This window comes from Chiloscyllium punctatum, chromosome 3, assembly GCF_047496795.1.
Source record: "Chiloscyllium punctatum isolate Juve2018m chromosome 3, sChiPun1.3, whole genome shotgun sequence".
Lineage (NCBI taxonomy): Eukaryota > Metazoa > Chordata > Chondrichthyes > Orectolobiformes > Hemiscylliidae > Chiloscyllium > Chiloscyllium punctatum.
The window spans coordinates 93,636,606-93,663,788 of record NC_092741.1 but is presented as its reverse complement, the minus strand read 5'-3'; the positions used below and the strand labels follow the sequence as shown (position 1 = coordinate 93,663,788).

The window sequence follows — 27,183 nt, the reverse complement described above, 5'->3', positions numbered from 1 at the left end:
AGAGGGAAGGTTTGACAGGCTAAGTTTGAATCCATTACAGTTTAGAGGAGGTGGATTGATTTGCGACATTGATGATCCTGAGAGTCTTAACAGGGTAGATGGAGAGAAGACTTTTCCTCATACAGGAGAATATAGAATTAGGGTTCACTAATTAAAAATCAGGTATAGCAATATTTAAAGAGAGGTTAGGTGAAATTTTCAGAGACAGTCATGTGTCAGTTTTTGGAATTCCTTTATTTAAAAACTATCACAAATTTGGTTTCCACTACATTTTCAGGAATAGGCAGAAAGATTTTTGTTAAACAAGACAGTGACATTCATCAGGGTAGGTAGGAATACAGATTTGTAGTTACAATCAGATCAGCCATAATCTTATTGAATGGCATGAGCAGATTCTATGTGCCTAATTGCTTGCTCATGCTCCCAATTCATCTTTTTGTATGCACATATCTAGAAAAGTATCATTCAAGAAAAGAAATACCAAACCAAATTGCTTAACCTTGATGACCAAATGATTTCACCAATCAAATTTATCTTAAACATTATTGTATGCTTCACCTATTTCAGGAGCTTTGTCAGTTTCAACTTCTCCCGATTTTGGTCGAATGATTGACGACTGCATCTCAGATTTTGGTCTAAGCACAGCTGATTCAACATCAGACTTAGATCGATTGTAAGGCACCTCTCCATTTATTCTGTTGAAATAACAATGCAGAAATTATTAAAGAATTTATCATGTAGTTAACTGTATCATATAGCCCAAAAAGCTGGATGACACAGTCCCATTGCCTTCATTCTCAAGTAGTCTCCATAACACAGAAGGAGGCCATGTCATCCACTCAGTCCAGATCAGCTTTCTGCATAGCAATCCAAAAAATGAGAGTATGATTACACTTTATCTTATGTTTAAAGCAAATATTGAAATTTGTACGTGATAATACCATGCCCATGTGTCTGTACATACTGTCTCTGAGACTTCTCTTTGTCTCTACATAAGGCTCTTCAACGCTATCGACTGTAATGCTCCTTTATTTACATGCGTACAGAGGAGGTTATCACATATAGCACCAAAAGCTCTCTCTTCATATGCTCATTCTGGACTGGTATCTTCTGTCTTACTGATGTCAGAGTCATATAATTAATTACATTGTGATTTCACAAATGTCATGACACCATAGTTCACTTGCCTAAATACCAATGTAATAATCAACCACTTAGTTACTTTATGAATGGCGTTACGTGGGCTGCCAAAATTATATTTCCAGGGCAGGTCCACTTTTTAGTGAACAGGTTGATCTGTCAAATAGCTATCTGCACCCTTATTTGTCCAGAAGTATTTGCAGCCTTTTTGTAATCTGTAGAAATTATTGTTCCCTTTCTAAGTTTGGTTTCTTGTGCCCTAGCTCCAAGGAATGCAAGATGAAAAGCTTCAACAACATAGAAATTAGTTGAAGAACTATTAACTAACATGACAATTTTGACAAGCTAATCAAGTAGAGGGAGAGGGTAAAACCGTGTGCCTCTCAATAACAGGAGTTAATTAGGATTTGACTATTTCTGTTTGAGTACAATTGAAATATTGCTGGTGAAATTACCCAATTTAATCCAAACCAAAACCAAACTTTTCCAATCAATCATAATTCATCTTTCCAAATTCAAAAAGCCAGAGATAAAACTGTACTTGAGAAATCTGGTAGTACTGTATTTCCCCACAAAAGAAAATCTATGGAATCATTGTGATACAGCATTTTCTAATGATTGATTGGTGGAAAATTTCACAATTCTGCAGTATTTCAGACAAAATTTTTTTTATTATGCACATGTTTAGTCAGTGTCAATAAATTGTTCAACTGGTATACAAAAGAGAAGTCATTGCAATTAGAAAATCAAAACAGCTGGAGTCACCTAGCTTTACTCAATAAAATCCACCAGCTTTGGATTTACCATACCTGTGGAGCTTAGTATCTAACCAATGGTACTGTGGTGATGAGTATATTGGTTCCAATTCTCAAATTTTGACTTCTGAAGCTATTTCAATTATTTTGAGTGAGAGATGCAAAATACTTTTGACATATGAGAATATATACTGTCAGACTCAGTATTCAGAATATTATCCAAATTTCAGATTATCCGAACAAGATCTCAAGGTCCCATGAAAACGTTACATCAAAGAGGTGTTAATGACACTGGTACGATAATCGCGATTGGGAAATCTGGGTGCATCAGTGAGGGCGATGGGTTGACTGCAACAGCATATGGGATTTTAAATGGTCTAAATGTTTATGAGGTGGGGAAGGGGGTGTGGTTTGAAGGATGGTTGGAAGAACATTGCAGTACTCAAATAAGAGGATTTCACCTGGTCTGAAATGGAGAGAGTGTTGTCAGAATTGCCATGAGAATTTTGAATGATCTGTTTCAATTTGAAAGCTGGCAAATGAAATGAAATCAGGATGAGTGAGGAGTTTGTATTAGGTGATGAAAAAGCTGGCTTTGGTATTTCCAGTGTTTTCATTGCAGGAAATTATGACCAAGCAAAATTGCCAAAAATATCCATATTTACTAAGTTGTAACTAATTTTAAGTATTTAAAATTAAAAATGACTTTGTCTTCGATAGAATTATTGTGACTCTTATACCTGCTGTGAGGCATATTGTTGCGTCTAAAAAGATATATTCATCCAAGATTGATAAGATTGACGCCAACAATATACGGTTAATAGATGCCTCATTTGAAGTGTACATGAAGCTGCGACTGGAGCCGTTGAGCAAAGAAACACAAGCAGCTCAAGCAACAGCGACTGGATATTTTCTTTGAAAATTAATTACTGATCTCCACCGCAATGAATTTTATTCACACAAAGTGATTTTATTTGGAAAACAGCATGCATTTTTAAGCAATATCCAGTCTTTGTACAGATTTTATTGATTGAATGAAATAAAAAAAACTCTGAAAACATGCTTTTTTACGTAATTACTTCCTTTGTTTATGAGGAGATGAGTTATCCGAACAAAATACTCCACACCAGTCTCGTTCGGATAATTGAGGATTATAGTGTACTGGTGTAAAACCTTCCACTCAATGTAGTGGGTAAGTAGTAATCAGAGTCAATGTGATATACAAGTTTGACTATTTTCTGGTAAATACTCAAGAAAGGAGGGGGATGAGGAAAGAATCCGAGACTCCTAAAAACTTAAATAAGGATCATTTATACAGTATGAATAGAGAAGTGGTTAATCTAATTTGCCAATTCAATTTAAAGGGTAGATTAACAGATATGTAGTGGCAGACATTTCAGGGAACACTTCAGAATACACAGAATAGAAGCATTCTGAAGATTAAAAAAAAACCTTCCAAGGGATGGATTGACCATTTGTGGTTGACGAGAAAGGGGTCAAAGATGGTAACAAAGTAAAGAATAAATTATGCAATTGTGCAAACACAAGTTTCAGATCAGTAGATTGGATACAACATACAAAACAATAAAGTTCACAAAATTAATGGATAAAATTAGAGAGTCGAAGAAAAGCTAGCCAGAGGTACAAAAGCAAAGAGATTTTATAAATATTTTTAAATGTCAGCAAAGCAAACATTTGATCTGTGGAAAGTAAGTATTAACAATTATAATATACACATAGAATTCCTACAGTGTGCAAACAGGCCCTTCGGCCTAACAAGTCCACACCGATCCTTCGAAGAGTAACCCATCCAAACCAATTCCTTTACCCTATTATCCTATATTTACCCCTGACTAATGCACCTCACCTACACATCCCTGAACACTATGGGCAATTTAGCTTTGCCAATTCACCCAACCTGCACATTTTTGGATCTTGGGAGGAAACCCACGCAGACGCGGGGAGAACGTGCAAACTCCACACACCAATAGTCGCCCAAGGCTGGAATCAATCCTGGGTCCCTGGTACTGTGAAGTAGCAGTGCTAACCACTGAGCCACCGTGCCACCCAAATTAACCACAGAAGAAAAGAGATGGCTGATTAAATAAACAGGTACTTTTCAGTCATCTTCACTACAGAGAATACAAGTAACATCTCACAAGCAGCTATAAATCAGGAAATAGAAGGAAGGGAGAAACTTGGGAAATTTACAATCACTAGAGAAGTGGCACTGAGTAAACTGCTGGAGCTGTAAGCTGACAAGTCCTTTAATCCTGATAGACTTTATCCTGAAATGTTAAAAGCAGAAGCTAGTGATATAGTTGAGCTTTTTTCCTAAGAAAAGGTTTCCGAAATGCCCTTGAAATGGGGAAGGTCCTGTTAGATTGGAATATAATGAAGGCAACTCCCAGACTCAAAACAAAATATTGTGGATTCTAGAAATTATATTCTGGAGAAAAAGTGCTGGAGAATCTCAGCTGATCTGGCAGCATCTTTGGAAAGACAGTTAATGTTTTCAGACTGATGGGGCTCATCTTTAGTTTTGATTTTTAACATTTTTAAACTTTGGTGGATAAACTCTCCTTCAGCAAGACTATGCAAGGGTATCGGATATAGACGGAAATGCGGATTTTAGGTTACAAACCGATTAGCCATCTTATTGGATGGTAGAACAGTATTGAGGGACTCAATGGCCTACTCCTGGCCATTGTTTATATGATTGTAAGGAACTAATTAAGGTCTAATCCTATAGTTGACAGTCCCTAACTCAACCCTAAAGGGTGCACAGGAACAGTGAATACAGGTGTAAACCATTAATGGAAGCAGGTAAGAGAAGGTGTTACGAAGTTAGTGTGTAAAAATGGTAAAAGTATAAAATGGGGAAAAGCATTACATCATCCCTTTAAAAGATGGTGTTCTTTTCAGTGCTTAGAGTTAAAATTGATGTCTGAACAGCAGTTAAAGTGCAGGTACACAGATTTGTTTAGATTAAATGCCCTACAGTGTGGAAACAGACCATTTGGCCCAACAAGTCCACACTGACCCTCTAAAGAGTAACCCACCTAGATCCATTTCCCTACCCTGTATTTACCCTTGACTAATACACCTAACACTATAAGCAATTTAGCATGGCCAAATCACCTGACCTGCACATCTTTGGATTGTGGGAGGAAATCAGAACACCCGGAAGAAACCCACGTAGACACAGAGAACGTGCAAATTCCACACAGTGGCCAGAGGCAGTAATTGAACCAGAGTCTCTGGCGCTGTGAGGCTGCAGTGCCAACCACTGAGCCATTGTGCACCCTTCAATAGAATAATTTTTAAACGCGTCCACACTGACGGCCAATCTGTAACCCACCTAGACCCATTCCCCATCTACTCTATATTTTACCCCTGACAAATGCAATTAACCCACACATCGCTGAACACTATGAGCAACTTAGCATGGCCAATTCACCTGACCTGCACATCTTTGGATTGTGGGAGGAAACAAGAGCAAGCAGATATGGGCAGAATGTGCAAAGTCCACACAGACAGTGTGTCCAAGGCAGGAATTGAACCCGGGTCCCTGGTGCTGTGAGGCAATAGTGCTAACCACTGAGTCACCTTTGCTGCCTCAAACATTTTGCATCAAACTTTCAATCAGCATTTTTACCAAAGACAACAAGCCTTTTCAAATTCAACTAATTAATTTTAAAAGGCACTTGGACCAATTGGTCTAAGGACCAATTAAATTTTAATCTAATAGTGTTGACAACATCTGACCAATCAAGATGTAAAAAAAGTAATATGTCAGTACGGGTGTAAAAGATTGGACAGTGAAGAGAGAGCCAACTGCCATCTGAAGAGGTAAGAAATCTCCACTCTCAGGAAAAAGGATCTTTTCATCATGGTACACGGCACGTTTAGCGAATATCCTTGACACCAGAATTCAAAGGACAGAGGCGTTCAGAACAGAAAAATTACAGAGAAAACATCGCCAATCACAAAATCAGTGATTCCAGAAGACACATTCAGTGCGAATTTTGAGAGACTAAGTTTTAATTTATTGTTTCTTATTACATGGATTTAAGTAAGTGGGACCTGGGTTATTGAAACAACATACCAATAGAATTTCATTCAGTTTGAGAATAGATAGTAGTTAGGGAGTAATTGTTCAGTTTGTTAGGACTTCTGTTAATTTGTTCACTATTGAAGTTAGATAAATAAATTGTTACTTGTTACTGATAAAGTGAGTATCAGAGATTCCTTTCAGTTAACCACTCCTTTATAACAGATTGGGTGGTGAGAGGGAGGTTATACCCTTTGTCACACTTCTTATAACAGATAATGAGAGGAGGTGCTCCTCTCTGGGTGCTTGGGCTTCAGTTATCATGGGGGTCAACCTCCACTTTGTAACAAGAGCAAGCAGCTAAAGGATTCGGTATATCTGGCTTCCATAACAGGCAACAAGTATGGAGAAAGGAGGTTATGTTGAACTTGGATAATACATTAGTTAGATCTCTACTTGAGTAATGGGTACAGTTCTGGGCACTGCACTTCAGGAAAAATGTGAACATATTAGAGTGTAGAAGGCATTTACATGAATAATTCCAATTATAAGAAACTTCAATTGATATTGAAGGGGGTGGGATGGTTTTTCTTGAAGAGAAGACAGAGATTTGTTATAAATTCTCAAAATCTGTGGAGCTGGACAGAGTAGATGAGGAGAACTTGTTCATGCTCATGAAATGATTGAGAACGTGAAGGCACAAATTAAAGATAATTTACCCAAAGAAGTGCAATGTGAGAAAAAAAAACCTTTCCAAACAAACATAATAATAAAGCAAAGAACTATGGATGCTGGAAATCAAACAAAAACAAATTGTAAGAGAAATTCAGTAGTATAAGCAGCACCTTGGATAGAAATCAGAGTTAATGTTTCAAGTCCAGTGACCCTTCTTCAGAACAGATCTGAACAGAACTCCAGCAATTTCGGTTTTCCGCACATGTAGTTTGGGTCTGAAACACACTGCCTGGAAGCATGGTGGGGAGAGGTTGAGTTGCGGCATTCAGGAGGACATCAGATAATTGTTCAAACTGGAAGAATCTTCAGAGTCATTAATTAAAAGGCCAGAGAATGGCAATAAGTCATGACCAATGTTCCCAATGAGCTGTGCGGCTGTGCAGCTTGTGGGAAGCTCTATTCAGGCCTCAGGACACTTCCATTTCTAGAAGCCACAGATCCTGGAGGTCAATGCAGTGGGAAAATAAATTAGTGGAACGTTTCTAATAAGACTCAGAGTGCTTGCACACAATGGACCAAATGGTCTCTTTATGTATGCTTACAGTTCTGTGACTCTCTTAGACCCACCCATTATGGGGAGGATACAAAAGTAGCAATAGGAATTCAAATTTATTTAATTATCAGCGACAAAATATTGCATTGACAAAGACAGATCTCATAAGTTATTTATTTGAAGGCAAACTAAATGGAGGTGAAGGTTGTTAGGGTAAAGACAGTACTATTCTGCTTTCATTAGTTGGTGTGATGGAAATTTAGCAGAGATTGAAGTAGATTCCCAACAAAACTGAAATCAGAAAAAAGCTATTTCTATAAAGGGCAAGTGGAATGAATGTTTATGGAGCAGCATAGCACAAGGTGGTGCTTTGGCTCATTGAGCCTGTGATAGTTCCTTATAGCAGGCATTCAGTTAGCATCAACTCCTCTGCCCTTTTCCCACAGAAGTAAGCATCCAAATCCCATTTGAAAGTCATCACTGAATCTGCCTCCATCACCCTTACAGATCATAAATCACTACATTAGAAAAAAAATCATATTGGTAGACCAGAGTTATTGGCCTGTCAATGTAGACACTGCCTCCAGTTCTCATTCACAAGCCTTCAAAGTTGAGTCACTCTCTTCTCAACCTCTTTTACAACAAAGCAAAAAATTCAGCAGCTTCAGTCTTTTAATACAATGTAAGTCCCTATTTCATATAATGGCTCTCGTAAATACAGAGCAACCGCCATACCGGTGGGTCTGGTTACTGTGGTTTCAGTTACCCGTGGCTTGAACATATTACATGGAACATTGCAGAAGCAGGCGGGGGCTGCCGGGGAGGTAAATTTTCCATTTAAATAAATTAGTTTGCTGCTACCAGTGGTTTTGGGCTTCCATGGTAGATCTCAAAACGTACCTCTCGTGGATATAGTGTTCACCCTATATCATCCATGTTTTTCTAAAGTTCTGATGTCCTCCTTAAAGTTTGGTGCACAAGAGATTGACAAAATACTCTAGTTGAGATGTCGTCAACAACCTATAAAAATGTTTTACCACAATTTTTTTGCTTCTCTGCTACAAATCTTAGATGAAGCCAGAGTCAATAAATTATTAAACACTTTCCTTGTTGCTTGAAAACATTAAGTAGATGTAGTAGATGGCAGGACTTGGTTTACAAAAAGTGGTCCAAAATGCAGAAAAGTTCAAATACAGATTTGGTTGGTTAAATAGTTGGTTTCAAGTCATTAAACTCTGGAATGCTATATAAAACATTAGCACCATTTCCTCCCCATGAAATAACATAATACCCATCATTGCATCTTCTAAAATAATTTCATAAAAATTGGAGAATTCTGGCAATACCAATATTTGTTCCCCATCCCCAAGTAATCTTGAGAAGACGATGAGCTATCTGCTTGAGGAATCCCAGCCTATCTTGTACAGTCAAGTCCCCAGTGCTGTTAAGGGAACTCCAGAAATTTGATCAAGTTCCAGTAAGCAAATAGTGACATGGTTCTTTATTAGGATGTGCATGACTTGGAAAGCAACATGTACTTGATTGTCTTCCTATGCACCTGCTCTTTTTGATCTTCTGCGTGGTGGGGATTTCTGGTTTGGAAGGTACTGGAGGTGTCTTAGCAGGTTACAAACTTTAGCCACTGTGGAATGGTGACAAAGCAAATAAATATTAAAGTGCAATAGGAGTTCATTAATTGGACTGCTTTGCCCTAGATGGCATGTCTTCAGAATTACTGGAACTTGACTCATCTCCGTAAGACGACAGTATTTCATCCAATATTCCCTACTTTGAGGAATTAGCTGAAATATTTGCAACAGAATTATGAACCTCTCTGCTGCTATTGTAGGCATGGTTTTTACATTTCTGGTCAACTATAACTCCTACTTAAGCCCAGGTTAACAACGATTGGAATATTACTTCTGGTTGATAAGGTTACTAACATCCTTAACCATTGTCAAACAATGAGCTTTCATTTGCCAAATCGACAGCAAGAATGGAAACATGAACAAATTTATTGCAAACTCATTGGCTACTCAGTCAGCAGTAAAATCTCATTCATATCCCAGTATGCCACTATGTGTACTTTTTTACACTTTTGCTCATTCCACATATAATGGATAAAAATAAAAAGTTATTTCATCATGAGAGAGAAGTGACTGGTGGTCGTTCAACTTGAAGTTCACCTGGTGTCTCAGGCAAGTGGGAAGATTGAGAAGGGGAGTCCTTCATAGTAATCTCAGCCAGTGCAAACACTGAAACCACACTGTGGGTGACACACTGTATCGCAAGTCAGCCATCCAGCCAACTGAGCTAACTGAACACCCTATAGCAAACAAGGAGGAATATGCTGAGCAAAACGTTTGAACCTCAGTTCTTCAAATAAGCTCTTTTAATGTAATATTTACCCTTTTAAGAGTGAGGTTTTTCGATGGTGTAAACATAAATGTCTTCCTAAATGATAAAAAAATTCAGTAAATGACTTCAATGGACTTTTATTATCCATTACTTCAACCCAAAATATATTCACAACACTGACAATAAAGCATATTCTCAGAAAAATAATCTTACTTGGGTAAAGGCAGTGGCACTGAGGGTTTCTCTGGTCGTCTAGGAGGCACAGATGTTCTAAAAGGATGACCTTTCAAAGGGAGGCTGGGCTTTTTGGGTGGTACCATTGGGGCGGTTGGTTTTGTTGGCTTCTGATCATCTGTGCAGAGGGAAAAATAAAGACTGCATAAAATTTCATCCCTGTCCACCTGTAGTCCAAATTGTTGCCCTCAGATTCAAATAAACATCAAGATATCAGGAAATATGTTCTCAAACTTAGCATTTAAATTCAGAAACTTTGATTCATTTATATTCTAGAAGGCTCTCATTGGATTGGCAAAGAACAAATGCAACACCTTTGTTCAAAAAAAAGGAAAAAGAATGAGAAAGCAAACCTTTGTACAGTTAACCTAACATCTCTCACAAAGGAAATTGCTAACATCCCAATATTAAGTAGGTTACAACAGGATACTTCAAAATTATCTGGGATCAGGTAGAGTTAACATGGCATTTTGAAAGGGAATTCCTGCTTGGATATAGAAATGGTTAGTTGACAGGATGGAGAGAGTAAGAACGAGTGGTTCATTTTCAGGTTGGTAAACTATAAATGGTATAGTGCCACAAAGATCAGTACGGGAGCCTTAACTATATGCTATCTACACAATGATTTGGAAGAAGGAGATAATTATGTAGTAGTTAAATTTCCAATTATACTATTTTTAGTTGGGGAATAAGTTGTCCAGAAAGGATGAAGTGTTTATGAATGGAAACAGATAGGCAAGTGAGTAGGTAAACGTGGCAGATGACGTGTTGTGTTGGAATATGTGAACTTGTTCACTTTGGCAGGAAGATCACAAAAGCAGAAAATTATTTAAAGAGAGATTATAAAACTCAATGGCATACTGTGATCTGGGTGTCCCAGTACATGAATCACAAAAGATTAGCATGCAGGTACAGCAAGTGATAAGGAAGACAGTAGATTTGTGTTTATTATGGGGCAATGGAATAGAACGGTAGTGGAATTTTACTGCAGCTACACGGGGCACTGGTTAAACCACATCAACAGAGGTGTTCAGTTTTGGTCCCCATATCCTTTATCAAGTAAGAGTTACAAGCCATTCACAGAAGTTTCACTTGACTTATTTCTGGGGTGACGGGCCTAAGGGATAGAGAAAGGCTGAGCAAACTTTATTTCCATTGGACTTTAGAAGAATGCAAAATGACCTTAATGAAACAAGAAAGATTCCAAGTGGACATGATAGGGGGGTTAATGGGAGGATCTTTCCTCTTCTGCGGAAGACTAGACACATTTTAGGAATGAAGTGAATGGTTTTCTCTTAGATCTTTCCCAGAAAGCAGTCATTTACTGCACGAGGAAATGTTAAGAGTTTTGTTAGAAAGGGGAGTCAAGGTTTATGATGGGGAGACAGGAAAGGGGACTTGAGATCACAGCAAGATCAGACAGTCTGATCAAAAAGATGGAACTGTATCAAAGGCCCAAACAGCCAACTTCTACTTTTAAGTTCCTATTTATTTGCTAACTAGTGAGTAGATAGGACTAGGTTAATGTTGCATGTTTTGTTTTCCTGGAAACAGCGTCATTTTCAAGTGTTATTGCTCTACAAAGCACAGAATGATAATTTTTAGGCAAATGATACCCAGTCAGAACATTGCTGAACATTGTTGGATTAATGCATAATAGGTAACCACATTAGAAATCGCATTTCTTTTACCCTTACTTCATCTGACTTTATCATAATGTAAGTTAATTAACATGTCGGGACAAAAGAACAGCCACTTCATGAATATTTCACGACTCAACAGTCAGAGTTGTATAGCACAGAAACATACCCTTTGGTCCTAGTCATCCAAGCTGACCAGCTATCCTAAACTGATCTTGTCCCATTTGCCAGCATTTGGCCCATATCCCTCTACACCTTACCTATTCATATATTCACCCAGATACCTTTTAAAATGTTATAATTGTACCTGCTACCACTACTACCTCTAACACTGCGTTCCATATGTGCAACATCCTCTGCATGAAAAATTTGCCCCTCAGGTCACTTTTAAATCTTTCTCCTCTCACCTTAAACCTATGCCCTCTAGTTTTGGACTACCCCGCCCAAGAAAGAAGACTCTGACATGTCAAGGAGTTAGAACAGAAGGTACTGGAGAAACTCATCAAGTCTGACCGCATCTGTACAGAGAGAACAGAATCAACATTGAGTCCAATGTGTGCCAGTGCACTTTTAAAAAACATCATTAAAAAATATCTATAACCTCTTCGAAGCAAGCAACTAGGAAGGCATATACAACATTGGTGAGGGTGTACCTTGTGTATTGTGGATAGTTCTGGCACTTCAGGCAGAGCAGGCTCAAGGGGAACAATAGTCAGGTTCTGCTCAATCTTTGGAAGAAACTAGCTTTGACATACAAGTGGGTGCCAACACATGCAGTTTTGAAGTTTTTCTGAAGTATATTTCCCCAACTGATTTTTGGCAAAATTAACATTCAAGCATGATAAAAGGCCTTGTGCATGAAACTGGGAGGCATTCTAACTGTTTTAGATATTTTAGACAACACTTGCAGTACTGCTGGACTTAAAGTTTAACTACCAACTGCTCCAATATGTCTGTGTTTTGGCAAATAGACAGCCTTAGAGAATTATACTCTCTTCTGATAATGAAATACAGTGCTGCACGCACACTGCTCCCTACCCCCCAACATCCAGTTCCCCATTTTAATCCAGAATCCACCCCAAAAAGGTAAATCCTGAGGCAGTTACAGACTTCAGAAACTATTGCTCTGACAGTGGAGTATTTTAAGGCTCTGATGTCAGTATTGAGGTTTACGAGTTATTTCTTTGCACCCGGCCCTCCTACATGCTCTTTTGTTGCACCTCAGCAAATCAAGGAAAGTAGTTCACACAAAAATAAAAGCAAAGTATTGCAGATGCTGAAATAAAAAACCCGGTGTGGGTAAAGTTCAGAAAGTCTGGCAACATATGTAGAGAGAAACCACATTAACATTTCAAGTCCAATAAACCTTGTTTCAGGATCCTAAGTGTAAACTGTTCTTCAAACAGTGTAGAGGCACACGGCATGATCTTGCTGTCCAATTACAAGATTTTCAACTATTAGGGCTGAAACAAATTTTTGGTCTATGGTGTAAAATAACTTTAAAGTCAGATTCAGAATTCTAAGACTTACTTCCTCAAAAGGGCCAGAGCAGAAAGGGAACAGTGTAATAGATAGTCCGAGGGATTTGGGATTGAAGAAGTCGGACATGAGGATGGATTTAGGATTCTCTTTTTTAGTGCCAGACAAGTTAAATATGCCACACATGGTTACCTGATGTGCCACAAAATGCAAATGAATAAAATAAATTGAAATTCACTGTTTTTGTTCATTTGCATATACAAAATGAAGTTAGCTTGAGTGAAGAGTGGCCTCATTGTATTATCATATTAGTCAGTGGACTCTTCAGAAAATGCATTGCTTTCCATTCGTTCATGAAACGTGTCACTGGAAGGCCAATATTTACTGTCTATTCCTAACTGTCTTTGAGTAGGTTGTGACCAGTGTTCTTCAGAGGTTGTAGGAAATCATTGCCGGGGTGTGATGGATCTTTGATGACATTGGCAACCTTTCGATGACAGCAAGCCATGTAAATGGAATAAAAAAATCCAATGTGTGTCAAGTTCAGAAGGTCTGGCAACATCTGTGGAGGGTAACCACGTTAAAATTTCAAGTCCAATAAACCTTGTTTCAGGTTCCAAAGTGTAAACTGTTCTTTAAAAGTGTAGGTACACAGCATGATCTCAGCACAATCACCCAGCATGGAAGGTTACTTCTGTCATGGTCTAGACTGTGCGCACAACCTTCTGTAGTTTCTTATGGTCCTGGGCAGAGCAGTTGCCATATCAGGCCGTTATGCATCTGGACAGTAGGCTTTCAATGGTACATCTCTTCCAAATTAGGATGGTATTGGGGGCTTGGAAGGGAACTTGCAGTGATGGCGTTCTGATTTATCTGGTGCTCTTGTTGTTCTAGGTAGCAGAGATCATGGGCGTTGAAGGTGCTGTCCAGGGCTGCTTGGTAAGTTGCTGGAGTACATCTTGTAGATGGTGCATATTGCTGCCATTGTGTGTTGGTGGTGGAGGATGTCAATATTATTGTATTATTATGGAGAACATGTGGAATTATAATTCTCAGTTGAAAAAAGGTGCTTCTTTACAAGTTTTTAAGCCCTTGAATGCAGACCGGAATAATGATCTTATTCTTCATGCAAAGAATAACTCAGAGAACAATCAAGATCTGTACCTGGATTGTGAAGTACAAACTGCAAAGCTGACAAACAGGACTGAACTGCAGTGATGAGGAAAATATCAAATACAGGTCAAGCGAGAACTGATGAGCAATAAAATCAAATCTGACTGCTTGAATACCATGCCACATTTTTACATGTCACAGCTGATCCCACATTAGTTTTAATATTCTTGCACAATCACTCTTCCATTGTGAAACAGTTCACCCATGAGGTTGCCACTGTGTATTATGAGTTACCAGTTTCATTTGGCTTCACATTTTCAACTCATCATCTTACTCATGCATGAAACCTGTGCTTTATCAAATCAGTCCAATTTATCCCAGCCACGATGTGGTGAGAAAACTAATCCAATTTACAACAAATATAACAGGATAAAAACTAGTAATTGGTAATAACATCCATTAATGAGCCTTAAGCTCAAATGACACAAAGAAAAAGTAAGTTTAAGTTTTCTGCCTTATGCTGAGTTAGTTCATTGTCATGCTGAAAACTAATTGCTTAAAATGAAACTGGTAACTCATAACACAGTGTTACCAAATAAGGTGTGCTGCTAAATTGTTTGAAGATATTTTCATAATATTGTAGTTCCATGAACACCTTCTGTATGGATCAAATCATTAGCACTGCAATATATAAACTCACTAGATTTCCTTTAACAGACAGATGCATTTAGTCATTGGTATCAGATGTGAAGACCATGTCCTTAGATTGCATAATTTCTTCAAATGGAATAAATATCCTTTCAAATTTTAAGGAGAGAAACCAGAGACATTTTCTCCAAAAATTTATGACCATGAGAGAAGCATGATAATGGGATTAACTCAATTAAGTGTCATAATAACTTTTTTTCAAAAAAGATGTATTTAGAACCTTGTCAGTAATCTGTATCCCAACTTGTTTGGTCTATATTCTAGAACTAGACTTGGGGAACTTCGTGAATGTTTTTATCCTTTGTTTCTGTACAGACAAATTTAAAATCAAGAGTTTCAAGAAAGGATCAAGTCAATGACAAAGAGGAGACACCAATTGGTCATTTATTTTAAATTCTCTTGATTGGCTGCATTTTGCATGACTTCAGACTTAATAAAGTGAGCAGATATCAAGACTACCTCTTCAAGAAAATGTTTCAGTTTTGAGTTGCATTAAAACAAAAGGTTGAAATAATATATTTAATTAACAGACCCCAAGATTGTGATAAACCTGGATAACAGAGGATAAACACTGGAAGACAGTTCTGCAATCAATTGTTTTGAAAGTGCAGAAAGGAGGAAACAGCATTTACCAAGAATGCTGTGCTTTTGTTAGGACCACTTAATTGCTACATTAGGGCAGAGACCTGACCATAAACATCCAAACTTACATTGAGATATATATAGACCCACACATGCAACAACTCAGAAAAACCACCTAATGAAGGAGCGGTGCTCCAAAAGCTAGTGCTTCCAATTAAACCTGGACTATAACCTGGTGTTGTGAGAGTTTTAACTCAAAAACGTTTTGGAAGGGGCATTGATTGTAGGGGATAGAAAGTGCTGTTTTTAAACAGGAAGTATGACATTGAATAAGAGATGGACAATAATGGAGGAGGGGGAAACATTCACAATTTTAGCTTCTTTTTGAAGCAAAAACAACTTAGTCTCAAGTGCAAGATTAGCTGAAGCTTTGCGGAGAATGAAGCATGTGAAGAGAGAGAGAAGTAAGAAAAGCAGATTCACTTCTAAGACATAAAATGATTGGGGAACATTTGGCTAGGTGGGTGAGGAGCAGTAGAATTGGAAGTCATACAATGGTCTCAATCCTCCTGAAGCTTGTCCAGGAGTTCTCCATTGAAACTGATAATGGAGAGAAAAAGGAGAAAGAAACTATGATTGATAAAGATTTAATAACAGAAAAATAGACCGGAGTTTTCCTTTTGCCCTCCAGGGTGATGTTTGAAGATAACATTTGATACTCTAGCCAGATCTGAGGCAAGGAATTTGCTCAAGTCTGCATCCTTGGACTTGAGGAACTAAAGACATGGGCCTGATTGGGAGATCCCAGCCCTGGTGGGAGAAAATAAAGTTTCTTCTAGGGACCAAGATTTCAGAAGATGAGAGAGAACAAGTCAGCATCAGGATAAAATTAAAGGTACCAATAAATCCCAGGAGAACATCTGCAAATTATGATAAGGTATCATGAAATATAATCATTCCTGGACACTGGATTAAGCAAATAACCTAAGCACTCTTCCACAGTTCTCGGGTTATCTGAAGGCATTGCAATTTTAACAAGGTTATTCTGACCCTCAAGGAAGAGAGGTGTAAAGTTTAACATTTACTCCTCCAGTCCAATGTTTAGCAAAGCATGAAGTGTGAACTCAATACATTGAGACTAATAATGAATCCTTAAGCATTTGCAAAACCAAAATGTCACACATTGAGGAGACCTTCTGCAATCAATATGACAGTCGAAAACCAGCACAGAATTACTGTTTGCTCCAGTCATGTAGAAGCTTCAGTTTTGCCTTCACGTGTTTGGAAAATGATTTTTGTTGTTTGCCTTTGACACGATAAGGAGCAGAAGTAGGCCATTCAGCCCACAGTCGACTTCACCATTTGATTAGAGCACGGCTGATCTGATAACTCTCTATTCCACTTTCCTGCCTTTTTGCTGAAAGTCCCGATTGCTCTACTGATTGAGATAGACAGATGATTCAGTCTTGAATATACTTAATGATACAGCCTCAACAGTATCCTCTGTGGTAAAGAATTAAACAGTTTCACTACCCCCACATAAGAAATTCCTCCTCACGTACGTCTTAATAGGTGACTTTTATTCTGTTTTATGCTCTCTGGTCCTAGACTTTCCCACAAAAGGAAATCTTTCCATATCTACCCTGTCAAGTCCTCCAAGAATCCTGTGTTTCAATAAGATCTCCTCTCAATCATCTATATTCAAGTGAGTACTGGCCCACCTTACTCAAGCCCTTCTAATAACACAGTCCCTCCATACTTCGTATCAGTATCATGAACCTTCTCTGGACTGCTTCCAACACCAGTGTATCTTTCCTTTTCTTAGATAGGGGGTCCAAAACTGTTCAAAGTATTCCGAATGTGATCTGACAAGTGCTTGAATTTATTTTTGCCTGACGTCCTTATTGTTATACACTTTTTCTTGAAAAAAGCCAACATTGCATTTGCCTTCCCTGTAACCCATGAAACTTAGAGGCTAGCTTTTTGCAATTCATGGATAAGGACACCTAAATTCCTCTAACTTTCTACAGTCTTCCTCCATTTAAACAATATTGAGCTGTTCTATTCTTCATGCCAAATTGCATGACCTCATATTTTGCCACATTATTTTCCATCTGCAAAGTCTTTGTTCACATGCTTAATGGGTCTGTATCCCTCAGCAGACTCTACAGGTCATTCTCATCACTTGCCTTCCCACTTTTGTGGTGTTACCGTTAAACTTAGTAAAAGTACAGGGAGAAGGCAATTCTGGATCTGGTGTTGTGCAATGAACCAGATTTGATCAGGAACCTCAAAGTGAAGGAACCATTAGGAAGTAGTGTCCATAATACAATGAGCTTTAATCTGCAGTTTGAAAGGGAGAGAGTACAATCGGAAGTGACAATATTTCAGTTGAATAAAGGGAACTATGAAGCTATGAGGGAGGAGCTGGCCAAAGTTCAATGGTGCAATACCCTAGCAGGGATGGCAGTGGAGCAACATTGGCAGGTATTTCTGGGTATAATGCAGAAGATGCAGGATCAGTTCATTCCAAAAAGGAAGAATGATCCTAAGAGGAGGCAGGGGTGGCTGTGGCTGATGAGGGAAGTTAAGAATCATAAAAAATCAAAAGAGAAAAAGCATAACATAGCAAAGATGGGTGGGAAAACAGAGGACTGGGAAGCTTTCAAAGAACAACAGAGGATAACTAGGAAGGAAATACAGAGGAAAAAAAATGAGGTACAAAGGTAAACTGGCCAAAAATATAAAGGAGGATAGTAAAAGCTTTTTTAGGTATGTGAAAGGCAAAAAAATGGTTAAGACTGAAATTGGGCCCTTGAAGACAGAAACTGGTGAATATATTACGGGGAACAAAGAAATGGCAGAAGAGTTGAATTGGTACTTTAGATCTGTGTTCACTGGGGAAGACACAAGCAATCTCCCAGAGATAATAGCGGCTGAAGGACCTGAACTGAAGGGAATTTATATTTGCCAGGAATTGGTGTTGGAGAGACTGTTAGGTCTGAAGGCTGATAAGTCCCCGGGACCTGATGGTCTACATCCCAGGGTACTGAAGAAGGTGGCTCGAGAAATCATGGATGCATTTGTGATTATTTTCCAGAGTTCGATAGATTCAGGATCAGTTCCTGCGGATTGGAGGGTGGCTAATGTTGTCCCACTTTTTAAGAAAGGTGGAAGAGAGAAAGCAGGAAATTATAGACCAGCTAGTCTGACCTTAGTGGTGGGAAAGATGCTGGAGTTAATTATAAAGGATGAAATCTTGATAGCAGTAACAGGATAGGTCAGAGTCAGCATGGATTTATGAAGGGGAAATCATGCTTGACTAATCTTCTGGAATTTTTTGAGGATGTAACTCTGAAGATGGATGAGGGAGATCCAGTGGATGTAGTGTAACTGGACTTTCAGAAAGCCTTTGATAAAGTCCCACAAAGGAGGCTAGTGAACAAAATTAGGGCACATGGTATTGGGGGCAAAATACTGACTTGGATTGAAAATTGGTTGGCTGACAGGAAACAAAAAAGAATAGTGATAAACGGCTCCCTTTCGGAATGGCAGGCGGTGACCAGTGGGGTACCGTAGGGATCAGTGCTGGGACTGCAGCTTTTTACAATATACATTAATGATATAGATGATGGTATTAAAAGTACTATTAACAAATTTGCTGATGATACAAAGCTGGGTGGCAGGGTGAAAAGTGAGGAGGATGTTAGGAGAATACAGGGGGACCTGGACAGGCTAGGTGAGTGGACAGATGCATGGCAGATGCAGTTTAATATGGATAAATGTATGGTTGTCCACTTTGGTGGCAAGAACAGGAAGGCAGATTACTGCCGAAATGGAGTCAATTTAGGTAAAGGGGCAGTACAACGAGATCTAGGTGTTGTTGCACATCAGTCAATGAAAGCAAGCATGCAGGTACAGCAGGCAGTGAAGAAAGCTAATAGCATGCTGGCCTTCATAACAAGAGGAATTGAGTATAGAAGCAAAGATGTCCTTCTGCAGCTGTACAGGGCTTTGGTGAGACTGCATCTGGAATATTGTGTGCAGTTTTGGTCTCCAAATTTGAGGAAAGACATTCTGGCTATTCAGGAAATGCAGTGTAGGTTCACGAGGGCAATTCCCGGAATGGCGGGACTATCGTACGTTGAAAGATTGGAGCAACTGGGCTTGTATACCCTAGAGTTTAGAAGGCTGAGAGGAGATCTGATTGAGATGTATAAGATTATTAAAGGATTAGACACTCTGGAGGCAGGAAGCATGTTTCCGCTGATGGGTGAGTCTTGAGCCGGAGGACACCGTTTAAAAATAAAGGGTCGGCCATTTAGAACAGAGTTGAGGAGAAACTTCTTCACCTAGAGAGTGGTGGGTGTATGGAATGCTCTGCTCCAGAAAGCTGTGGAGGTCAACTTTCAAGAAAAAGAGTTGGATAGAGCTCTTATGAATAGTGGAATCAAGAGTTACGGGGATAAGGCAGGAACAGGATACTGACTAAGAATGATCAGCCATGATCATAATGAATGGTGGTGCTGGTTCGAAGGGCAAAATGGCCTACTCCTGCACCTATTGTCTATATTCACTCCTCATCCAAGCCAGTAATATCAATTATAACCAATTGGGGCCTCAGCACTGATCTCTGTGGCACAGCACTAGTTACAGGCTGCCATCCTGAAAATGCCCTAATTCTCCGATTGCCTTCTCCCAACTCTATCTTCTACTGGTTGCCCAATCCTCTGAGTTATCTTTAAAGTACTAACTCTAATAACATGGTCTCTAATCTTGTTATGGAGCTTAACTTGTGGTATCAAACTTATCTGAAAATCAAAATAGCTTTTTTCTATCCTACTGTAACCTCTCGAAGAACTGTAGTACATTTGTTGGGCATTATTTCCATTCATGAGGCCAGGCTGACTCTTCTTACTCATTTTATTTCTAAATGCTCTGCTGTTACATTCTTCATAACAGATGCTAACAATTACCCAACAACACACGTTAAGCTAATGATCGATAGTTACTTGTTTATTGTCGTCTCCTCTTTGTAAAAAAAAAAGTGCCATATTGTCAGATTTCAAATCCTCTGGGATGCTAAGGGTTCCTGAAGGATGCACTGGGAATAATCTATCAGATTGAGGAATTCATCAGTACTTTAACCACTACCAGATTTTCTTTAGTAGCAGTTATTGTATTTATTTCCTCCCTTTCCCCCCAGAAAAATTTAGGAATAATGTCATCTCCTGTGAAGACCGAAACAAAGTATTTAATTAACTCCTTTGCCATTTCCTGGTTTTCCATTATTATTCCCAGCTTCATTCTCTAAGGGAGATATAGTATGAACAGAAAACAGGCACAGCTTGGTTAGCCACCAGTGTTTGATATAGGAAAAACCAGATGGAATAACAAGGTATGCATTCTAAACACAGAAACAAAAGCACAAAAGAACCATTTAGAAGTGCTGTTTCAGTGGTAAATATTAAACAACAACGTAGGAGGGACAGCAAGTAGCTTAGACAGAAGCAGTGGCATACATTTTCAGACTGCTTAAGACAAATTTATTTATTTTTGTCAATGTGTACCAAAGTACAGTGCAAAGTTTTGCTTAAGAGCAGTACAGACAGATGATAGTAAGCAAGGGTGATTTAGATGATTTAGTAAGCAAGGTATAAAAAGATTTAGACAGAGGCATACAGGTAACATTACATAGGACATACAAGAGAGATTAAATGTTAGCAAAGATCAGCATTATTAGAGGCTAGAGAATCCATTCAATAGTCTAAAAATGGCTGGGAAAAAAAACTGTCCCTGAACCTACTGGTGCATGTTCAGGTTTCTGTATTTTAGATTAGATTAGATTCCCCCCCCAGTGTGGAAACAAGTCCACACCAACCCTCTGAAGAGTAACCCACCAGACCCATGCCACTACCCTATATTTACCCCTGACTAATGCACCTAACAAACACTATGGGCAATTCAGCACGACCATTTCACCTAACCTGCACATCTTTGGATTGTGGGAGGAAACCCGAGCACCCAGAGGAAACCCACACATACAGCTGTCCAAGACAGGAATCGAACCTGGGTCCCTGGCGCTGTGAGGGAGCAGTGCTAACCAGTGAGCCACCGTGCCTGATTAGAAAGGATTGTAGGAGATCAATACCAGGGTGCGAAGGGTCTTTGATCATGTGGCAGGAGGACATGTAAATAGAGTCCATGAATGGAAGGTTGGCTCGCATAATGTCCTGAACTGTGCACACTACCCTCTGTGGTTTCCTACAGAGTAGAGCAGCTATCATAGCAGGGTGTTATGCACTCTGACAGTATGCTTTCAATTGTGCATCTCTACAGGTTGAGGAGAGTCATTACGGTCATGCCAGATTTCCTGAGCCGTTGAGGAACAGGCAGCATTGTTGTGCTCTCGTGACTGTCGCAACTACATGGAAAAACCAGGACAGGCTGTCCATTATCGTCACTCCAAGGAACTTGACACTGTCCACTCTCTCTAGCTTAGTTCTGTTGGTGTAGATGGGGGCATGTTCTCCTCCTTCCTTGCTAAAGTCAGTGATCAGTTCTTTTGTTTTCCTGATATTGAGAAAAAAAATGTGGGCCTCATTACACCATGTCACCAAACCCTCCCTCTCCCTTCTGTATTAGGACTGGCCGCTGTGAGATAACCATTCAACTATGGCAATTAGTAAATTTGTATGTGGGTACACACTTGCATTTGAAAATAAAATTAATAAGTATATTCATGATTTCAAAAGGTTGGTATAAATTTAAGGGGATAAAAGATCTTAAACACCTGCTCTTAAATACTGAGTAATTTAAATACAGTGAAACTAATCAGAAAAAAAACTATTCAAATATCATAAAATAGCCTCACTTAATTGTTCGGCAAAGCACAAAAGTGAGATTCAAAACGTGGAATTATTACTGAAATATGATTCAAATGCAGAATGTGACAAAGAGGCATTAATGTTCATTTTTTAAATATTATATCCTAATTTAGAAAAAAAAGTAGAAACTAGCTCAGTTTCTCAAGAACATTCAAAGTTGACATTCAAACTCTGACCTATTTGTTTAAAAAAACCCTTCATCATAACACTGCCAAACCACTTCCTGACCCGATTCATGGCAGAATGCATAATTGTGACAGCAACATTATTTTCTTGTCTTCTGTAGGCTTACCACAATCTTCTTATTCTGCTTAATTTTCCATGTCACACATTAGTTTGGACAAATCAGAGCTGACCAAAGCAAAATATACAAGCCGGACTTGCAAAAAAATTCATTTCCACCCATTGACTGTAGTTTCACCAGTCATGTTTTAAATCTGCATTGTTCAGGCTGCAAACATCTTTCAACGACATATCATTTCCTGAGCTATTAGCTCCATTGCTGTATAATTGCCATTCAGAAAAAAAATGATCATTTATTTCTCAAAGAAATAATTCCAATAAATTGAGGAATATTTGTCAATCTTCATCACCCCAAGTGCCCCTGCCCCCAACAAATTATTACAGTTCTGAAATTAATGAGGTTATTTAATCAAATGTTTTGACACCCTCTAGAAAGAGTCAACACTATCAAGCTGAAAAAAATACAATATGGTCAGGTAAAATTTGTCTCATTATTCAAGCAAAATAACGTGAGAACACAGAAATATAGGGAAGAGTAGAGGAGATGGACTCCATAATCTTTCCCAGATGCATTCCTTCTTTGTTCTTGAGAACTAAATCCTAATTAAATACAAACTTTATCTCAGTGCATATTAGTTTCGATTTAGTTGAAACCATGGGAATGTTTACTTAATACACAAAAGCAACTTCAATTTCAATTTCCTTTCAAACCAACTAAAACAGAATTTGTTTTTGGTGAGGTAGGTCTGGGAAGAGAATAAATTGATGTCCACATATAAGCATGTGCATAAAAATGTCTGTTGGGAAACTAATGCATGATTAGATCATGGCAAACAAAATCAAGACCAGTTCACAGCAGGAGCTGTCTTTTTTCTTAAGGCAAAAGGAGCTGAATCTCTCACTCTACAGTACTGAAGATAAAATTTAACATGGCACAATTTGATCTTCTAAAAGAAATTACAATTAAATCTTTGAGATGAATATAACAAATCAACATTTATTTCACAAAGTCAAATTCTACTGCTCTATTGGAAAGGCCCAACAAAATGAATGGGTGGCTCAGTGGTTAGCATTGCTGCCTCGCAGCACCAGGGACAATGTGTGCAGTTGCACGTTCTCCCCATGTCTGCGTGGGTTTCTGCCAGGTGCTCTGGATCCCCCTCTCAGTCACGATGCAGATTAGTTGGATTGGCTAAACTAACATAGTGTCCAGGAATATGCAGACAAAATTATTGGATAGGGTAAGGTAGGGGGCTGGGTTTGGATCAGATGCTCTTCAGAGGATTAGGACACACTCGTTGGACTGAATGGCCTCTTTCTGCATGGTAGGGATTCTATGATCACAGCAATTCAAATTCAAATTTTTATACTCAGTTCAGAATATCAAGGAAGGCTAGATCTGTTGCTTAAAAAAAACTAAACTCTAAAAAGATAAAGCAGGCAATTTCACTTATTCTTAATTACACTACAGTTTACATAAATACAATTAAATATTCAATTTGAATTTAAAAGATGTACACAAGTTTTCATAATAGGAATCCAAATGTCACCTTTTTCTTCACTCCTTGAAGAAACAGAGTCAGTTTTGTCTGGAAGGACTTTTTTAAGTTCAAGCTTCTTCTCAGCAGATGGTGGTTCAGGTTTTGAGGCTGAAAGATGCAACATTTCAACTCAGTTGTTTTACCCTTTTTTCAGGCATCAAAAACTGCTTCCATCAGTAAATGAAAGCTATTTAATTAGTTGTTTTCTTTTCAGAAGAAAAAAGGATTATGATCTGTAAGCAGTTAAGTAGTAACTTCCTGTGTTTTATCTACATACATAAATGGGCCAATGGGAAAGAAGGGGCAGGATTTATAAAAAAAAGCAACTGAAGTGAGTTACGAACAATAACTATTTATTTCACTGAATTTCAAACAGTAAAACAGAAGAATTTTACAAACTATAAAATCTGTAATATTATGCAAACTGCGTTTTCATTAAACTGATCTCATACTTAGCATCAAAACATAGTCCATCTTTCCAATCACTACACACAATTCGTTCAACCACTTTTGGTTTGATTTGAAGATTTTTTTTGAATTAAGATGATCTTTTCGAAGTTAATTCAGAAGTTTAATTCTAAGCTATGTACGATCTCCTATGTTACTGGTCAGTCCTTTCTAAGTAAATTGGAAATAGTATCTAAAAAGAGACCGGCTTGCAGAGTTAAGATTATCCTTGTATGCAAGCCAGGAATGGTCAAAATTAATGATTCCAGTTACCTTTGTAAATTAAAATTTCTTTAATACTCACATTTCAAAACACAAACTGTCAAATTAAGTTAGTAATTCGTTAGACGGCTGACATTGCTTCCCACATGTAAACCTCTAAATGTGGCTCATTAAAACAGCAATGTCAAATTATGAATCACACTAACAGATGGATAATGAGAACCTCCCCTGAAATGACATTTAGGAATAAATGTCTAACTTTTATTTTCAAATTGCAAATTATAAAATTGTATCGTGCAATTTAGCCATATGTTTAAATAACAGGTAAGATACCCGACATGTTGAATATACCAAAGTTCAGATAATGTTTGGAAAAAGAACTTTCTTTTTTCCCAGTAGAACATTCTGGCATTATGAAATAAAGATGTACTTCCTTTGACTTAAACTGGTAATTCTATGAACCCAACAGCCTGGTTCTTGGAATTGACTCAAATCAATCTATCCAAAGACAACAGGATAGGAAGAGGAAAATACAGGGCTATCACAATCACACTCTGTCAAATCACATCACAGTTGCTGTACTGTCTTATTCTCATTATCAAAAGAACCATGCTGAAGAAAACAACATACAAAAGTACACCCACTCATGCACTCATGACAGGGGACATGTGAAAGAAGATAACACTATTTTCCTGTTTTGTTTTCGAAGTTAAACCCCAAATTCAAAGTACAGCATAGTGATCCATAAAGACTGCTGCATTTAGCCTTAGTTAAAAAAAATCACACAACACCAGGTTATAGTCCAACAGGTTTAATTTAGCCTTGGTGGTCAAATCAAGGATAGCAGAAGAATTACTGCATATCTCCTTAGCCAAAAAGAAATATTATTGCAACCAGTCTTGAAAATCATCTCACTTTTCAAAACAATACGATCAAGTGCAGTGTGCTGTAGTAGGAAGTCATGTCCTGACCGATGGGTTCAAACATCTTCAACACCGGAACTGGCTGAACAAAAATGGTGCAGAATCATTCAAGCTCCTGCATGAAAAAACAAGCAGCTTTTCACTACCTGCCAGATTAATACAAAATTGGCCATCAAGAAGCAACATCACCACAACTCAAAGTGGATTCCCAAAGATAAAATGAAAAGATCACAGGCAAGATTGGAATTGCAACCATTGATTGAACAGGTCTTGGTTAATATTAGACTAGATTAGATTCCCTCCAGTGTGGAAACAAGCCCTTCGGCCCAACAATTCCATACCAACCCTCTGAAGAGTAACCCATCCAGACCCATATTTACCCTTGACTAATGCACCTAACACTAAGGGCAATTTAGCATCGCCAATTCACCTGCACATCTTTGGATTGTGCGAGGAAACCGGAGCACCCGGAGGATATCCACGCAGAGACGGGGAGAATGTGTAAACTGCACAGACAGACACTCAAGGTGAGAATCGAACCCAGATCCCTGGCACTGTGAGGCAGTGGTGCTAACCTCTGAGCCATCGTGCCACCCTTCAGCATGGGTAATGTTCGAGGACAATTAAATTTCTTGTGTGAAGAATTCAACAGATCATAGTGCTGAGTGAACAATCATCTTCTGCTTGATTTAGATCATGTATGTCTATAGTGGAGAGATTAGTTTTGAGACAAAGGCAACAAAGACAAAAGATTAAAGGTGAGAAGAGGAAGCCAGAGAAAACCAGCTATACGGCTAACTTTGCAAAAAAGGAAGCATTTTCGAACTTCACCTGGGTCACCTACAGAACCAAGGTCAAATGGATAAAAATCCTCGAGTTACAGGGGGAGGGTCTCACATTTTAAGAATAATAATGCCATTTGTTGACACTAGAAAAAAAAACTTCAAACAACTGAGAATCCGCAGTCACAGTTGTTACTCTGCAGACTAATACATGGTAATCTTTGGTTAAATTCATGGATGAACCACCAAAAATAATTGAGCTGCAACAAGAAACCAAATGGATGAACAACAACTAAACCTATGGCTCAAAGAATCACAGTTGAGATCTTCAAAACCAGTGAGCCTTCTTCATATCAAGATATGTACTCATTCTGCAGATTTAAGGAAGAAAATAATTCTCTTTACTTCTTTCAACTTTGGAAATGAGGCAATTTGTTGTCTTCAAGAAAGATAAATTAAGCTATGAAAACGTCTGAGGTATTTCTACTATTTGTAACGGGAAAAACCCTGAAATATGTTCTCTTGTATCGTCAAGTTCCCAACGCTGAGGACCTCCTGCCAGAGGCCAAGTGTGGCTTGATATCTTCCAGACGGGAACTTCAAATAGGATCGTTGTTGCTAGAACAATTCAAGAAAAACGACAGGAACACCACCAGGAATTCTGCACTGTATTCAGAAAACTGAACGACATATTTGATTTAATAAATTGCAAGGTTCTGTGGACAGTGCTCTAGGTAATTAGATAGTGAAAGTATTTTAACCCCGACTTTACAACTGCTTCATGAAATATAACAGCAACTGTCAAGTCAGTGAACTGAAAGGGATGCCTTTAAAATTCAGACTGGTG

The 27,183-nt window shown here is 38.4% G+C and overlaps 1 protein-coding gene across 4 annotated transcripts in view; it reads right to left on the bottom strand.

Moving 5' to 3' along the window:
• Positions 1-27,183, bottom strand: part of cd2ap (CD2-associated protein) — a 238,933-nt gene that overhangs the window by 34,170 nt on the left and 177,580 nt on the right. For all 4 annotated transcript variants that reach the window (XM_072556564.1, XM_072556572.1, XM_072556581.1 and 1 more), the window contains 3 exons: positions 23,972-24,070; positions 9,749-9,887; positions 559-695 (listed from right to left, as the gene is read on the bottom strand). In XM_072556564.1, coding sequence (XP_072412665.1) covers positions 559-695; positions 9,749-9,887; positions 23,972-24,070 — 375 coding nt within the window. The remainder of the gene's footprint in view (positions 1-558; positions 696-9,748; positions 9,888-23,971; positions 24,071-27,183) is intronic.